At 40.7% G+C, this 18,173-nt stretch overlaps 1 protein-coding gene across 2 annotated transcripts in view; it reads left to right on the forward strand.

Moving 5' to 3' along the window:
• Window positions 1-13,046, forward strand: part of IREB2 (iron responsive element binding protein 2) — a 51,026-nt gene extending 37,980 nt beyond the window's left edge. Inside the window, exons 17-23 of one of the 2 annotated variants that reach the window (XR_014779477.1) lie at window positions 2,822-2,926; window positions 3,012-3,154; window positions 5,917-6,064; window positions 6,147-6,269; window positions 9,175-9,360; window positions 9,985-10,312; window positions 12,681-13,046. Coding sequence is in view for 1 of the 2 variants with exons in the window: in XM_084782953.1 (XP_084639079.1) it covers window positions 2,822-2,926; window positions 3,012-3,154; window positions 5,917-6,064; window positions 6,147-6,269; window positions 9,175-9,360; window positions 9,985-10,095 (816 nt within the window). In the remaining variant the exon portion in view is untranslated. Of the gene's footprint in view, window positions 1-2,821; window positions 2,927-3,011; window positions 3,155-5,916; window positions 6,065-6,146; window positions 6,270-9,174; window positions 9,361-9,984 lie in introns of both variants that reach the window. The other variant, XM_084782953.1, reaches the window with a different exon arrangement.
• Window positions 13,047-18,173: the final 5,127 nt, after the last annotated feature.

The following is an 18,173-nucleotide window of genomic DNA, read 5'->3' on the forward strand; positions in this document are numbered from 1 at the left end:
GAGTATTTCATGTGCCATGGTGTTTTGTTTGCATGAATGTCTTCGTGAGGGTTTCAGATACCCTGGAACTGGAGTTACAGACAGTTGTGAGCTGCCATGTGGGTGCTGGGAATTGAACCTGGGTCCTCTGGAAGAGTAGCCAGTGTTCTTAACCACTGAGCCATCTCTCCCGCCTCCAGCCCCCGTGTCTGGCCTATTAACATAATGGTCTCTAGCTCCATTATGTCAGTTTGTCTGTGTCTGTCTGTGTGTCTGCCTGCCCCCCCCCTCTCTCTCTCTCTCTCTTTCTCTCTTTCTCTCTGTCTCCCTCTCTTTCTGTCTCTCTCTCTCTCACATACACACACAAGTTTAGGTTTTACATGTGTGGTATTTATTTTTATTTTTACTCTCTTTATCATCTCTAATTTACTCCTACCCCTCCATATGATCTTCTGTTGTATTTGAATCTAGATTTTAGATCTAACTAAGAGAGAAAATCTGATACTTATGTTTCTGAGCCTGACTTACTTCATTTAACATGATAATCATCAATCCATCCATTTTTCCACAAATAGCAATATTTTAAAATTCCTGAACAAAGCCAGTTGTGGTGGTGCATACCTGTAATCCCAGTGCTTGGGAGGCAGAGGCAGGTAGAGTTCAAGGCCAGCCTGATCTACAATGGGAGACCAGGACAGCCCAGATTACACAGAGAAGTCCTGTCTAGAAAAACCAAACAAACAAAAAAATGCCTGAATAAAAACACTACTGTTAAAGAAAATATGTCTTATTCCTCTGCTGATAGGCATCCAGGCTGGTTTGATAAACTGGCTACTGTTGTTTCAGTAGCCTTGCCTGTCCTGGACTCAACTTTGTACACTGGGCTGCCTCCCCAGTGCTTAGATCAAAGGCATGTACCACCACATTCAGCTTTTGTTTTTGTTTTTTGAGACTTGCCTTTATACAGAAACAAGCAGATACATTTATGCAGACTTTGATGTTCAACGTGGCATATAAACTTGAGCATTCAGAAAATGCCTTACTGTGTGGCAACTACTCTTCATTGAACAAAGGAAAGAATTCTCTTGCAGAGAGTTAGTGAACTGTAGAAAAAATAATTAGGAGCCAGCTATGCAGATTCTTGTAATCCCAGCACCCAGAAAACAGAAACAGGAGAATAATGACAAGTTCAAGGCTAGCTTGGGCTACATCATGAGTGACTTCCAGGTCAACCTGAGCTAAACTATGAGATTCTATCTCAATTTTTTATTTTTTTTTAAGACATATTTATTTTTTATACAGTGCTCTATCTGCATGTATGCCTGCATGCCAGAAGAGGGCACCAGATCTCATTATAGATGGTTATGAGCTACCATATGGGTGCTGGAATTTAAACCCAGGATCTCTGGAAGAGCAACCTTAACCTCTGAGCTATCTAAGCTGGGTGTAGTAATACAGACCTCTTTTCTTTCTTTCTTCCTTCTTTCCTTCCTTCCTTCCTTCCTTTCTTTCTTTCTTTCTTTTTGGTTTTTTGAGACAGGGTTTCTCTGTGTAGCCTTGGCTGTCCTGGGCTCAGCTTTGGAGACCAGGCTGGCCTCGAACTCACAGAGATTTGCCTGCCTCTGCCTCCCAAGTACTGGGATTAAAGGCTTGCAGCACCACACCCAGTATGATACAGACTTTTAATCACAGCATTGGACAAACCAGGGACAGGTGAGTTTGAGGTCATCCTGGTCTACTAGGGAATTAGTTACAGGCTAGCCAAGACTATACAGCAAGACTCTATCTCCAAAAAAGAAAGAAAATATTATGCTAAATGTATATAAAGAAAGGGAAATTAGGATAAGAAGAATTAGTTTTGTAAGTTTGGGGGAGCGTGTTGAAGGAGGTTTTGTTTTGTTTTTTAAGACAGCCATTTTGTAGGTTAGGCCAGTATTAAATTTAGTAACTTGTCTTAGCTTCCCGAATGTTGGAATATACCACTGTGTCCTGCTCACATTGCTGTTCTACACAAGATGGTTGAAAAGATGACATTATTTAGTTTTACTTTGTATGAGTATTTGCCTTCATGCATATTTGTGCACCACATGTGTGCCTAGTGCTTGCAAAGGCCAGAAGGATGAGTCTCCAAGCTCCTGGAACTGAAGTTACAGACGGTTATGGGCCACCATTGGGGTGCTTGGAATTGAACCTGGGTCCTCTGGAAGAGCATCCTTTAACCTCTGAGTCCTCTTTCCAACCACTCAGCCTACTCTTTTGAAAGGGGAGAATTGGATAAGGAAGGGTGGAATCTGAAAGTTCAAGTCTAATAGTCAAAGGTGTTGGTGAAATGGGCCATTGAGGTAGCAGTAGAGATTGATGAAAGATGAGGTTTGTTTGTTTGTTTGTTTGTTTGTTTTTAAAATGCCATTTAAAGGCAAGACTAACAGGTGGTAATATGGAGCAAATATGTTGAAGAGATCAAGCATGTTTCTTTGCGATATTTCTAAAGATTGATGGCATACTTTACATACTAATTTTTTTTGCTATGTTCATGTGTGTGTACATGCATACACATAAATGTCTTAATGAGTTCTTTAGTTTGGAGAGTGATGGAATGGCTCTCTGAAGTCTTTATATTTGTTCACATTGAAATTTCACTCTCAAAATTGCTCCTGAAATTTTTGTAGGTTGAAATTTTTAAAGCAAATCTATTTATTCTGTACAAAAATGTCATTTTTCAAATGGATAAGGCTTCTTTACCTTTCAATCTTACCTAAGTATCATTTGTTACTATGGATACTTTTTAAATCTCTTTTTCTGAGTTGTTATTTTGGTCCGTTTGTCAAAATCATATTTGCAGATGGGAAATAAACGTTGGAATTCCTTAGAAGCACCAGACTCCGTACTGTTTCCATGGGACGTGAAGTCTACTTACATCAGATGCCCTTCGTTTTTTGATAAACTTGTAAGTACTGGCGTACTGTTTGATCTTTTAAAGATTGTTACAGTGTTTAAAATGAGAGTTCAATGTTTTGATTTTTTTTTTTTAGACCAAAGAGCCAGCTGTATTGCAGCCTATTGAAAATGCCCGTGTCCTCCTGTATTTGGGAGACTCTGTCACCACGGATCATGTGTCACCTGCTGGAAGTATCGCTAGGAGTAGCGCTGCCGCCAAGTACTTGACAAACAGAGGGTGTGTATGTGCTCGGGGTCCAGGGCGCCGCTAACATAGGGATCTCAGTGTGCACACATGGGTCTTCAGCAAGAATTGTCACCCGCCAAGTACTTGACAAACAGAGGGTGTGTATGTGCTCGGTGTCCAGGGCGCCGCTAACATAGGGATCTCAGTGTGCACACATGGGTCTTCAGCAAGAACTGTCACCCGCCAAGTACTTGACAAACAGAGGGTGTGTATGTGCTCGGTGTCCAGGGCGCTGCTAACATAGGGATCTCAGTGTGCACATGTGTGTCTTCAGCAAGAACTGTCATCCGCCAAGTACTTGACAAACAGAGGGTGTGTATGTGCTCGGGGTCCAGGGCGCTGCTCTGCCTCCTTTCGCTTTCATTAGGGAACTTTTCTCTTAGACATATTCCTATACCCAGTAAATGCATGCTAACATAGGGATATCTCAGTGTGCACACATGGGTCTTCAGCAAGAACTGTCACCCGTTGGCCCTCTTTCCTTACAATGTTAGACATTGAAGTCACTATTTTTAATTGACCCCTTATTCAAACAAGTAAATAAAGCCATTATACTCTAAAGAAATAACTGCTTAGACGCAGTGATCAATCTTAGCTTTGACACACCAAATGGAGCCTGACCATTTGGCTCTAGCCAGCTTCCCATCATTAAAATGTAGCAGATATGTGCTTCCTGGGTTGAAAAGGTTTATCAGTGAGACTAGGATTGATGCGTATCAATATCAAAGAAGACTGACAGAATCAAATTTGGATAACCTAATTATATAAGGGGTAAATTTTTAAAAAGATTTCTTACTTTTGTGTGTGTGTGTGTGCATGCGTGCACACACGTGCTTGTGTGTACCCATGGAGGCAGGAAGAGGATATTGAACCCTTGGAGCTGGAGTTGTGAGCTGTTTGACATAGGCTCTATAAACTGAACTCAGGCCCCCTGCAAGAACAACACGCAATTTTAAATACCAGGTGAAAGAGATAGAAGTTTAAAACTAGAAAGGTATTTTTTCATTTCTATAAGTAATAATGTGGAGTTGCTCTCACTAAAGAACTGTTTTGGTATCAGGAAATGTATTTGCATTGTTGATCAGCTTTTAGATATTATTGCTTCAGCAATTCAAGTAACAAGTTTTTTCATTGAAATACTTTAGAAAAATTGGAGCTATGAAGCTTGATTTGGCAGAATCATACAATACCTTTTTTTGTTTGTTTGTTTTTGTTTTGTTTTGTTTTTCAAGACAGGGTCTGTCTGTGTAGCCTTGGCTGTCTTGGACTCACTTTGTAGACCAGGCTGGCCTTGAGCTCACAGTCGTCTGCCTGCCTCTGCCTCCCGAGTGCTGAGATTAATGGCATGAGCCACCATGCCTGGCTCATACAATAGCTTTTATTACAAACTTTTCTCCTGATATTTTTTACTGCATTTTTATTTAGTATGTATGTGTGTGTACCCTGGAAATCCATGCTCTACTCATCAGGCTTGTTGTCAGGCTTAGCAGCAAGTGCCTTCACCTCCTGAGCTGTCTTGCTGGCGTATCTCCTAATATTTTTTGGCTATGATTTCCATTCCTGTTAAAATGGCAATGTCTCTTCCACCGAGAAAAATCAGTTACTACTTCTTTTAAATGTATAGTTTTGTACTTTTCCTTTAATCAAGTAGTTCTCAGCACTTTAGAATTTTCTTAAAATATGGACACCTAGAATCTATACTAATGATTCTTATCCTTTGGTCATCTAAACAATCCTTTTACAGGGATCGCATATTAGATATTTCCATTACGATTTACAACAATAGCAAAATTAGCAACAAAATGATTTTATGGTTGAGGGTCACCACAACATAAGGAATTGTATTAAAGGGTCACAGCATTAGGAGGGTTGAGAACCACTGCTCTATACCATTTTTTTTTTTTTTTTAAGATTTATTTATTTGCCAGACGGTGGTTGTGCACGCCTTTAATCTCAGCACTCGGGAGGCAGAGGCAGGTGGATCCCTGTGAGTTCAGGGCCAGCCTGGTCTACAATGCGAGTCCAGGACAGCCAAGGCTACACAGAGAAACCTTGTCTCAGAAAAAAACAACAACAACAACAACAAAATATATATATATAATTTATTATATATACAGTATTCTACCTGCATATACACCTGCATGTCAGAAGAAGACACCAGATCTTATTACAGATGGCTGTGAGCCACCATGTGGTTGCTGGGAATTGAACTCGGGACCTTCTGGAAGAGTAGCCAGTGCTCTAAACCATCTCTCCAGCCCCCTGGACTATACCATTCTATACTGTAGTAAAAGGTTTTTTAAAGTGTACATATTAGAGTATTGATGCTTTTGTATAAAAAAGAAATTAAATGAGGCTGATAAAAATCAGTTGTTGATTGTTGAGCTCTTTTGTGTTCAGTAGTTTCTGTCCTCTAGTGCTGGGAGGGGTAGCTGCTTGCAGGGTAGGCTGAGGCTGCAATATTGAAAGTTTAAGACAAGCCTGGGCTCCATACCTAAGACCTTACCTTTTAAAAAGAAAGGGAGATCTGAGATTAGCTTCAGATTATTGAGGTCAATTATCTAAGAAACTGTGGAGTTTATAGGTGAGTGGTAAACTCATGAGTGATCCCTGGGCTCTCTACTTCTTGTACCAATTTGAGAACTTATCACGTTGGGCAGATGGACAACAACAGCCTTTAACAGCTCTTACAACTCAGTAATGTTACTGTTTTCCATCTGGCATGAAAACTATCTTTCATAACTTTTTTGTAGCCTTACTCCTCGAGAGTTCAACTCTTACGGAGCCCGAAGAGGCAATGATGCTGTGATGACAAGAGGCACATTTGCAAACATCAAGCTTTTTAATAAATTTATTGGGAAGCCAGCTCCCAAAACTATCCATTTTCCATCGGGACAGACGGTAAGGATATACACACAGTGCCTCAGCCATTCCTCACTGGATCGGCTTGTGTATTAAATATTTTTGTCTATTTAATCTACAGCTCGATGTATTTGAAGCTGCAGAGCTATACCAGAAGGAAGGTATCCCACTGATAATTCTAGCAGGAAAGAAGTACGGTTCCGGAAACTCAAGGGACTGGGCTGCCAAAGGACCCTATTTGCTGGTACTGATTCTTAATTTTTTTTAAGATGTATTTATTATGTATACAGTGTTCTGCCTGCATGTACATCCACACACCAGAAGAAGGTACAAGATCTCATTACAGATGGTTGTGAGCCACCATGTGGTTGCTGGGAATTGAACTCAGGACCTTTGGAAGAACAGCCAGTGCTCTAAACCTCTGAGCCATCTCTCCAGTGCAAATTTTATATTCTTAAACTTAAAGAATTTTTAATATTCTCTTAAGTCAGTAATACTGTATCAAAGTTTATTTAATTTATCTGGATTTTTTATATGATTATTTGGATGTCACATTTTTAGTTTTTGTTGGTTTTGTTTTGTTTTTAGACAGGGTTTCTCTGTGTAGCTTTGGCTGTCCTGGACTCCCTTTGTAGACCAGGCTGGCTTACAGAGGTCTACTGCCTGTGCCTCTCTGAGTGCTGGGATTATAGGTGTGGGCCACTGTGCCCAGCTTGTTTTTTGTTTTCTTTTGTTTATTTCAGTGGTCTTGGATGTTATTTAATATTTCTAGTTTTATTTTGTACTCTGATGAACGTTCAAACTTTTTTTTACATGAAAAAGTCTGTATGGGGAACAATAAGAGAAAGGAAGTGTCTGCCTTAAACTACCATGTGTTAGTACTTCCTTTCACTTCATTTCTGTCAGGAGTCTCAGCCACATTCCACACCCCCTGTCCAAATAAGAAACCTTCTGTTTGTATTTTCTCTGAGGCTACCCAGTTTCTTCAAGACAATAATTTATACAGGAGGCCCACGTTAGCTCCATCCCTGTTTATTATCTGGTCTCTTAGGCTATCTGTCATCCCTGTCTCGTCATGTGTGCCCCCCAACATCCCAATGTGCCTTGGTTTAGGTCCTCTCTTCTCAGAAGGAGATTTGGACTCCCAAGGAGTGAAATTTGGTTAAGTGGTTTTTTTGTTTTTTAATATTATTCTTGAGCTAGGTGTCATAGCATGTCTTTATCCAGCATTCTTTTGGCAGAAACAGGAGGGTCTCTTTGTATTTGAGGATAGCCTGATCTACAAAGTGAATTCTAGACCAGCCAGGGCTATTTAGAGACCCTGTCTCAGACAGATAACCAAGTTATCTTTCATGTCTAAGGACAAAGGTAAACATACAGTACTTGAGCAAGTATATAGTACATTTGTGCACCTCAGATTTTGGAGGAAGAAAAAAGGTGAAGAATGTGTGATTAAGGAGGAAAAATGGCTTCTGAGAGTTGTGGGGTTTTTTTGTGTTTTTTGTTTTGAGAAACCAGGTCTATAGCCTCTAGCTTAGTGCTTCTCAACTGTCCTCATGCTGTGATCCTTTAATACAGTTCCTAGTATTGTGGTGGCCCCAGCCATAAAATTACTTTTGCTGCTACTTCATAACTGTAATTTTGCTAGTTATTGTAATGTAAATATCTATGTTTTTTGATGGTCTTAGGCAACCCCTGTGAAAGGGTCGTTCAACCCCCAAAGGGATTAAAACCATTGCTCTACCTCATTTTTTTTAGAAAATAAACATCTACCAGGCAGTGGTGGCCCACAACTTTAATCCCAGCACTTGGAAGGCAGAGGCAGGTGGATCTCTGTGAGTTCAAGGCCAGCCTGGGCTACAAAGCGAGTCCAGGCCAGCCAAAGCTATACAGAGAGACCCTGTCTCTAAAACAAAACAATTATAAACAAAATAAAAACTACACTTCGATGTAAGTGAGAATAAACATTTCCCAAAGTAGGCCTACAGAGAGGTCTTACTGCTTGTTATTTCTCCAATGTTTCGAGGACCTCACACACTTCCAAATCTCACAACTCCCCAAGTGATAGCATTGGCTAGATTCTAATTTATTAGTCTACCTACTCAGTTACCTTTTTATCATTATTATTTTTTTTTAAGACAGTCTTTATGTATAGCTCTAGCTGGCCTGGCCTCACAGAGATCCACCATCGTCTACCTCTCCAAAGGCCTTCAGAGCTCTACTTAGAGCTGTGTTGGGGATCAAAACAATGTAAGGTCTTTTTTGAAAAACAATTTCTAAACTGTTTCTGTAGAAACCTTATACAATTCCAATTTCAATAATGGGAAAAGAAAAAAAATCCCAGTTGGTCTATTTTTACCAATAAAGACACAGGAGCCAGATGCTGGAATGAATAGCTGCTAGCTTAGAGAGGCAGAGAAAGCACCCAGCTGACCTTCATACTCAGCCAACATCCCAGAAGGAAAAAGCCCTTCCTACTCAGCTCATGTCCCAGAAGGAAGAAGCTCCTTCTTCTCCATGCTGTCTTAAGTACCCTTCAATACAGTGTCCCTCCTTTCTACTTCCTTTGCGTCTCTCTATCCATCCTCTAGACTTCTTCTCATTCTCTATGATTTTTCTCCCATATTCACTTCCTGTCAGTCTGGTTGCTTGTTCCGCCTTTTGACCTAGGTTAACTTTATTCTGTCTACAGAAAGCTCTTAGATTAAGGGTGTGTGCTAGGAGGCTGGATGCGGTGGCACCCACCCATAATCTCAGCACTCAGAGGCAGGCAGATCTCAATGAGTTCGAGGACAGCCAGGACTCTGTGTAACAGAGAAACCCTGTCTCAAAAAACAAGAACAAAACAACAACAAAAGTCTGTGCTAGGGCTGAGCCACACCATAACTAGAAACAAGTTTTTCTATTTTACAGTCTTGGGGTTCACAGTGGGACCACATACCCTGCAACACTACTGTGTAAGGCAGACATGGTGGTCCACCCTGCAAACTCAGTACCCAGTGGCCAAAGAGCAGGAAGATTACCATGAGTCTAAAGCTAGTTGAGGCTACAAATCAAGATCCTGTTAGAATAATAATAATAGTAGTAGTACTCTCAATATGTCAACTTTCAAACATGATAAAAGGAAATAAAATACACATTTGTTACAGGGTGTAAAGGCTATTTTGGCTGAAAGCTATGAAAAAATACACAAAGATCATTTGATTGGAATTGGTATAGTGCCACTTGAGTTCCTCCCAGGAGAAAATGCAGATTCCTTGGGCCTCTCCGGCAGAGAAGTATTTTCTTTATCATTTCCTGAAGAACTCTCTCCTCGAATTACATTAAATATGAAGGTATCTCAAAGATCCTTAAATACATATTGTATTCTTTGTACTCAAATTGTTTCTAAATGCATGCTAATATCAGTGTATGTAAGCTATAGCTCTTTCCTGTTAATGTGTGTTCGAGTCTAGAAAAAAGATGCCTGGCAGAGAATTGAGCCTCCAGTGACATAAGCCAGGTTTTTAGCTCTTTCTGTTTTGATCTAAGTGCATCTCAGGCAATAATCAGTTCCAAAAAGAAGCAAACGTTCAGCACTCAGGGTTAGAGAAAGACTTTATAACTAAGAGAAGAAAAGAAAGGGCAGTAGACATTATGTGTAATAGACACTGTATAGTAAGTGTAAATAGTCTCTGATGACTTCCACAAGAGAAGCAAAATCTAAGTCATGCTGTAGACTTGCTGAGTCTGATAGTTGTTTTATTTAGAATTAGAGATCAAAATACCTGTTTTTCTACTTAGCTCATTGGGAGGAGTCTCGTGTTTTCAAATAGCAAAAGGGTTTTGGTCAATCAAGATGCACGAAATTAAAATCAGGAAAATGAGGCAACAAATCAGGCAGTTAGTAAATGTGAAATGACCTTAACCAAATAACACTGAAGCTCTGACTAACATGACATCTTTTTGTTTGCTTAAAGACAAGTACTGGAAAGGCATTCAGCGTGATCGCATCCTTTGAAAGTGATGTGGAGATAACTCTGTACAAACATGGAGGCTTGTTAAACTTTGTGGCTCGAAAATTCTCATAGCATCTACTCACCTTGGCACCGCTGTGCCTGGCGACTGCAAAGCCTTGTGTGCTGCCGTGGAGCTGCAGATAATTTCAGTATACATATCTCATCCATGGATGTAAATGATAATGAATCAGCGTCGTGACTGAAATGAAATCTTGATTTTAAATAATACACGAATGGTGCTATTAACATTGCTAAAATCAACGTGTGAAGTGTGTTGTGGAAGAGACCTGTAAGTATGGGGGGTATATTTTATGAGAATTTTTTGTAAATAAAGACAGAATTTGAACTTGTGTTGAAGATTCATATAAGCTTTCTGAAGCTATTAGTTTTGTTTTGCCCTATAAAACTGGACTACTGTTTGTTGGTTTAAGAATAGCAAGTTGAGCTGGGCGGTGGTGGCGCACTCGTTTAATCCCAGCACTCAGGAGGCAGAGGCAGGCGGATCGCTGTGAGTTCAAGGCCAGCCTGGTCTACAAAGTGAGTCCAGGACAGGCAAGGCTACACAGAGAAACCCTGTCTCGGAAAGAAAAAAAAACAAAAAAACCCAAAACCAAGAATAGCAAGTTGAAATACAAGAATCCAGATTAGACCCTAAAATTATGGGAAAGGCTGCCTGATTTATAAATACATTTTTAAGTGTATTCCTTTCCAGAACTAAGGTGGACACAGTTGGCATTCCCAGTTTGTAATGTAAGTCAGGTTTATCCTTAGTCTCAGTATGTCTGCAGGGATAGAACCTGCCCAGATCACAGTCCCTCTGACCAGCCCGGCCAAAGCTTCCTCCAAGTCTCAAGATAAACAGCTGCAAAATAGAAGTGACTGTATGGTACCATATATTAGTAAAACATATTTTCTGTGGTACAGTCCTGTAATTTTTCAGTAGCCACTATGACCTCTGGCAGGCCCCAAACGCTGGTGTATTAATTTGGGCTAGGTTTGCTCATTTTACATTATACTGTAACTTGTATAACCTCAATTAGGTATCACCAGCTGACATTCCACACTCCTTTTATGAATGCTGCAAACAACTTGAATCAACTCTATCTAGACTTAACAAATTATCCTCCCAAAAGTAAATGGATATGCACCTCTAAATATTTTTTAATATATTCTTTATAGTCCTTTAAGTTGACTTCTTGCTATTTGAGTCTTTATTTTATCTGGGCTATATCACTTCATTAATTTCATTATGATTTGTTTTTAACCAAAACTGACGTAAAGACAAGGCACTTGGTGGTCACTGCTGTCTGCATGTCATGTGTTTCTAGTTGCGCTTATATCTGTTACACCACATAACATCCTTTGTCCATATTTAACATCATTTTTAAAAGGCTTGGAAGTTAATTTTTAGAAAGCCTCTTTTTAATTAAGAAATTAAACTTAGCAGCAGAAAGTTAATTGTAGTGATTTTTTTTTAATGTTTTCTTCATCTGATCTGTTTCTGTGCATTGCACAAGATAAAAAATACTTGCTTTGTGCTTAAAGTTCAGGAACAACCAAACCAGTGGGTAAAGAGCACTGAGAACTTTGCACATAATCAATCATACAGTCTTTTGAAAATATTTCTCAAGTATGTATTTAGTTGTACTAGAGTTTGGCAAAACAGTGTCTCTTCACTAAATGTATTCTTTGTTACTTTGAAATCAAATTATGTTCTGGTAGATGCCATGAGTCTGTCTGTCTGTCTGTCTACCTTTGTGTTAATCTATGTGGAAGCCTGAGTCAGGAATGGAGAAGTTACAAGTTGAGTATTAAAATATTGGTACATGATTTGAAGAAATGGTAATTCCAGATATATATATGGAAAAAAAATCTGTCAAATTTTGAAAGCAAACTCTGTAGTCTGAGCTACAGGTGTGGACAATAAATGTGTGAGAGATGATAAACCCAACTATCAGTCAAATGCTAACATGTCCAGTCCAGGAATGGTATGAAAACTGTATTTCAGGAACAAAATCAAGGTTCGCTTACTCTCCCACCTAGAAACAGTGACCTAAACTCTCAATAAGCATGGTTTTAAATGGGGGAGGGAAATACAGCTCATATATCTTGTAATTCTGCCTCCAGCCAAATGATGCAAAAGCGTGACACCTGTTTTTATTGTGTTACTCACTTTCTTTATTGACTATTTTTAGTATTGTGTTATTTTCTAAAAATTACCAATATTTGGGAGAAGAAAGTGAACACAAAGTATTGTGAGTGTACTACAGTTACCAACAGCAGCATTTCAGTCTCCTAGAACGCTGTGCTCCAGGCTGCTGTGTGCCTTAGTTATGCTGCTCACGCAAATGAAGGAGAGGAAAGGCATCTAGCCACTGACTGTTATTGTTAGTTATTCCCTTAAGGCTCCCAGGATAGCAGGTACTTCTGTCTCTGTTAGCATTTGAATGAGAGGCAGCAGCATCTTTTTACCAGACTGCTTGGATTGTCACTGGGATAGTACTAAAGGCTGTAAAGCTAAAAACTCAGCCAGAGTCAGTTATTTGCTTATATGGTAACAATATAGTATGTTCCTTTTCTGGGTGGTAAGTGACAGAAGGAGAAAATTTGACATTTTTCAGGGGTTGAAAAACGACCTTTTTTGCCTTTGAGTTTAGGGAGAAGATGCTAAAATACTGGATAATGATACTATATTTGATTTGGGGGAATGAGGAAAGGAAGTGGACTTTGGCTTTTTTCGGTGGATTTTCCCCCTTTAAGGTGACTTCGCTGGTGTGTTTTTGTTTTGTTTTTGTTTGTTTTATCAGTTTTATTTTATGCATAACATGTGACTATAAACCATATATATCTCTTAAGTAACTACAAATCATTGTTATTTAAAGCCAACAAAATAGCATAACAGTTTTAAGTTCAATAATGTTAAGTATTGTATAGAAATATATTGGAGGTAAAGTTCAGTTATGAAATTGTGTATATGTTATTGATGCTGTAAATTATTTTTAATAAAGAAAATTGTATTATCACATTTGACTCATGTTCTATTTTGTAATAATTCAGAATAAAGCATCATGACTTAAAAAGAAATGAAATGCTATCTAGAAATTTCCCATCAAATATTTTCTGTAGTGTTCAGATTTTGTTCATTCCCAACCTAACAGCCAACTTGTGAGCAGCTAATCTCACCCTGTATATCAGAGTTCCTTCCTGTGTTCAGACTAATGAGAATAAAAGCCTGGAATATGGCTAGTATGCATTTAATTCACAGAGTGTCCAGTGTGTAGTCAAGTTATGGAATGAGTTTAGTGTGGAAGACTAATCTAACCTACACCAGACTCTTTCGTACAAACACAAGTCAGGCAACTTAATAGTCAAGTGTTAGAGACTGTCTGTTCTGCCAAGCAACCCATTCTGACACTGAAGTTTGGTGGTTTGTTTGTTTCTTTTCAAGACAGGGTTTCTCTGTGTAGCCTTGGCTGTCCTGGACTAACTTTGTAGACCAGGCTGGCCTGGAACTCACAGCCATCTGCCTCCCAAGTGCTGGGATTAAAGGTGTGCGCCACCACGCCCAGCTGAAGTTTGGATGTTTAAAATTCTGTATATCACTAGATTTGGTGTTGCATACCTGCAATTCCAGTGTTTAGGAGGTTGAGGCAGAGCCAGGCATGGTGGCACATGCCTTTAATCCCAGTACTTGGGAGGCAGAAGCCGGCGGATCACTGTGAGTTCCAGGCCAGCCTGGTCTACAAAGTGAGTCTAGGACAGCCAAGGCTGCACAGAGAAACCCTGTTCTCGAAACCCTCCCTTTCCCTCCCCCCCCCCCCCAAAAAAAGCTGAGGCAGAAGGATTGGTTGAAGGCCAGTCTGGGCTAAGGCTAAAGTTACTGTACACCTTGTCTCAATTTTTTTTTTTTCTAAGCTGAGGTCTTCTGTTTGTAGCTGATACTGATTATCTTTCTCCCTGGTGTATCTGTTTCTCATTTGTATGTTAAATACATATTTACTGTATGAATTAGACCTACTAGAAATGGCATTGCATATTAGCTTCATACCATAGGCCTTTTGTTGCGATCATTGTTAACATTTAAGACAGAATTGGAGATCTCGCTGAGAGGAGTTGTGTATTGTATTACAGTAAGAGATGGACTTGGTGTAGGGTGGTGGTGGTGTATGTTCTCAAACCTCCCGTCGGTCCTGCTTATGGAGCCATTCGCTCCCTCTGCTGCAGTGTCATTGATGCTCTTCCAAGGCAATCTATACACAGCCAGGAACCAGAACCACAGCTCTCTGCCCTAACGCTTTGTAAAGACAGTCAGCTTCCCACTGATTAGAAAGGATAGTACAAATGTTGGGGTTTAGGGCATTGATAGATCACATGTCTAGCAGGATTCAGATCATTGTGTTAAAAGAACAACAACAAAAAAGTCTCCTTTAATCCCAGCAAGGCTACACAGAGAAACCCTGTCTTAGGGGGGAGGGGGAGCATGTACATACACGCACCCAGAAGCCCTTCCTCCACTGTTGGTAGCAACCTAAGTGATTAAATGTTTACTAAATGTTGGCATCCAAAGACTAAGGAAAATATCACAAGTGAATACCAACATAGGCACATCTTTTTTTCCTTTGCCTCCCGAGTGCTGGGATTATAGGCATGTGCTACCACGTCCAGCTGGCACATCTTGATAGTTTCAATATCCAGACTTTGTAGGAACAGCAGCCTTGGTGCATTTGTCGCCGGATACCAGTTTTACTTCCTAATTAGAAGTTACTGCTAGTTTGGCTGTTTTAATGAGAGTACTCAGGTAAGTTTTACAACTGCTGGACTATATGCTGATGTTCAGGATATGGTTGGGCCACATAACATTTCGGCCAATGACCAACCACATCTAACTGGTTCCTAAAATGGCACCCAGTAGCCACTTTAGTTTATGTAATTGTATTGACATTAGCACAGTGAGATTGCCTAAGGATACATTTCTCAGAACATGTCCCATCAGCAGCATATTAGTACCTGAAAACAGATCATCTAGTGCAAAAGCACATGTATAGGACAAATGAATTTTATGTAACTATTGTGTTGGCACTAAACTTTGAACAGCCAATATGTAAAGGAAATACAAAACTACAAGATTAAGCCAGTGAGATGGTTCAGTGGATTAAAGGTGCTTGCTGGACAGGACTGGCCGTACAAGTACTATCTCCAGCGCCATGTAAAGGTGAAGGAAAGCAGAGTTGTCTCTGTCCACATATGTGTGCTGTGGCATGTGTTCCTCCCCGTGCACACAGGCACACACAAAATATTTTAAATTTATTTTTAAAACCACAAGATCATGTTTACTAGAAGACATGTTGAGGTTGAACCCAAGGCATTATACACCTGACACTGAGCCATGCAATTAAATATTGTGTATTAAATCTCCGCAGGTTGTTTCACATTGGGTATATATTCAACATTGAGGGGGTGGTTTAACAGCACACATTAGGAACCTTAAAAGATTTAACAGTTCATCCTAAAGACAATTTGAAGTACACAAAGCTGGCGCGAGGTGGTGCACACACACTTGGAGATGGCACCAGGAGGATCTGAAGTCCAGCCTGGACTACATGAGACTGTCTCAACCAAAAAACCTAACATGCACGAAAGGATTGGGTACGGAGATAGCTTTAAAGGTAGAAAAATGTATGCTTCGGTGAAAATGGCAAGTTACGCCGGGCACAGTGGTGCACTCCTGTGATCCCAGCACTCGGGCGAGGCAGAGGCAGGCGGATCTCTGAGTTCGAGGCCAAGACAGCCTCAAGGAAAAAAAAAAAAAAAAAGAAAATGGTAAGCTTTTTTTCCTCCTTTGCAATAGGGCTTCCTGCCCAGGCTGCCTGCCTTGAGCTCTGAATACTGCTCCAACTTCTCAAGTGCTGGTATTACACACTCGTCACTATACCACTCTATGTGTTTCCAAAAAATATCCAATGAGGTCTGAGAAAATGGCTCAGTGGGTAAGAGTACCCACTGCCCAAGCATGAGGACCTCAGTTCCAGTCCCCAGAACCCATGTAAAAAGCCCACATTACTGTGCATTCCTGCCAGCCTGAGAAAAAGACTTCCAAGTGAGATACTGTCTCAAGGGAATAAAGCACAGATCAGTTACCAGAAAAAAAACACCACATTCTCCTCTCCGTCAGTGTGTGTGCATGGTACATATATACAGACCACCTATGCACACCACGTGCAAACAATGTCCAAGGAATGGAAACGGGCACAAACCAAAGAAGGCAGGGTGGATTCTGTTGCCCTGTGCCTTCAGTTCTCACAGTTCTCACAATTTCCTTTCCACATTTAATCCTCATTTCCTCCCCCTCCCCCACCCCAGGTGCTGGAACAGAAGTAGAGCTGGTCCCGAAGTAGCTGGAAGACAGTAGTAGAACACTGGGAGAAGACGTGGCGTGGGGAATTCAGATACCACAAAGGGGCCTAAAGAAAGCAAACAACCCCATTTCTAGGTACAGGGAAATCCAGGAAAAAGTCACTAACATCCTCAAGTGCAGAAAGAAACCCTTGCTACTTGAAGATTTTCAAAACAGAACAAAACATGCTGAGAGGTGGTGGTGGTGCACGCCTTTAATCCCAGCACTCTGGAGGCGGGCGGATCTCTTATAAATTGAGGACCAGCTTGGTGTACAGACTGAGTTCCAGGACACCCAAGGCTACAAGGAGAAACCCTGTTTTGAAAAATGAAAGGAAAAAAGAAAAGAAACAGATCAGAACCATATGTCTAAAGGGGAGAAATGTTCCCACTACGATAGGTGGTTGATGGAAATTGAGAGAACATCCAAGTTAATAACTGTAAAAGTAACCTTAGTTTGCCTGTCTAATTGTTTTGGAAGCTTACTGCCTCCTTCTGCTAACCTAGGCCTAGTCCTGGAAGCTTCCAGCCTCTCTGTACAATCTAATCTAGGCTTAGAATGTTTTCAGCCTCTGAGACTTTCTGCTGAATAAGCTCACATTTTCTAGCTCTTTCTGAACTCTGGCTGGCTGGTTCAATTCAGCTGTTCTGGCTCAAACTCCTCTCCTGTCTCTGTAAAACTGTCCTAATAAAACTCTCACTCTCTCCCTGTCTCTCCCCACTCTCTGTCTCCCCCCTCTCTCCCTCTTTCCCTCCCTCTCTCTTCCTCTCTCCTCCTCTTCTCTTCTCTTCTCTTCTCTTCTCTTCTCTCTCTCTCTCTCTCTCTCTCTCTCTCTCTCTCTCTCTCTCTCCCTCTTTCCCCTCTCCTCTCTCTCTTCTTCTCTGTCCTCTCTCCTCTCTGCACTGCTCCCTTTTAAGTCATCTCTCCTTCCTCTCTGTTCTCATTAAAATTGGGTATATCCTATTCTGTCAAATCTTTCTCTGATTCATCATTTTGTCTACCTCTCAATTAGACATCACTTTCAAACATGGCTCCTTCTACCAACTAACTTTACCTTCATTGTTTGGGATTAAAGGTGTGTACTTAGGGTGTGTCTGTATTCCAGCCAGAGTAGCCATATTGCTGGATTAAAATCCCCTATACAAATAACTGGGTAACTATCGCACCCCTGAGTGTGCCATGACAGGAAGGAAAAACAAAAACAACTGAGATGTGCATTCGACAAAGTAAGGAGACCAAATTGCAACTCGAATGACAGGACTCTTCCATCAAAGAGGAACAAATCAGAGAAGTTCTGCTTAGCTGGAGAAAGGCCCAGTGTCCTTGAAAATTAAGATCGTTGAACTACCTTGTCCCAGAATCCTAGGTAAGCTCTTGAGCCCTTTGCCTTTGAATGAATTACTAAGTAAGGATCGCCAGCTGCTGTAAAAGTCTTTCATCCCAGATCTAAATTGTGATGCTAACAGCCCGGTTGGTGCTGCTTTCTCTTTCCCTCTATTGTGCTGAGTTACCCCTCTTGAAAACCGGTGCTGTGGCCAAGGTTCGGCACTGGGAGTTGGTAGCCATGGTCTGGTTGAGGTTCTGTGCACTCTAGGCTTCAGTTTTCCCGTCAGCACAGACAGCATACGCTCGTTTAATAAATGCAGCCGTTTGGGGTTGATACATTCCAGTACCCAGACAGCGAGCCCGGTTTCCTCACAGAGGGGGAACCGACCCTTGCAATTTCAGAACCAGGATTCCCTTCTAGGGAGAATGC

The sequence above is a fragment of the Acomys minous genome (assembly GCF_964271855.1).
Source record: "Acomys minous genome assembly, chromosome: 5".
NCBI lineage: Eukaryota > Metazoa > Chordata > Mammalia > Rodentia > Muridae > Acomys > Acomys minous.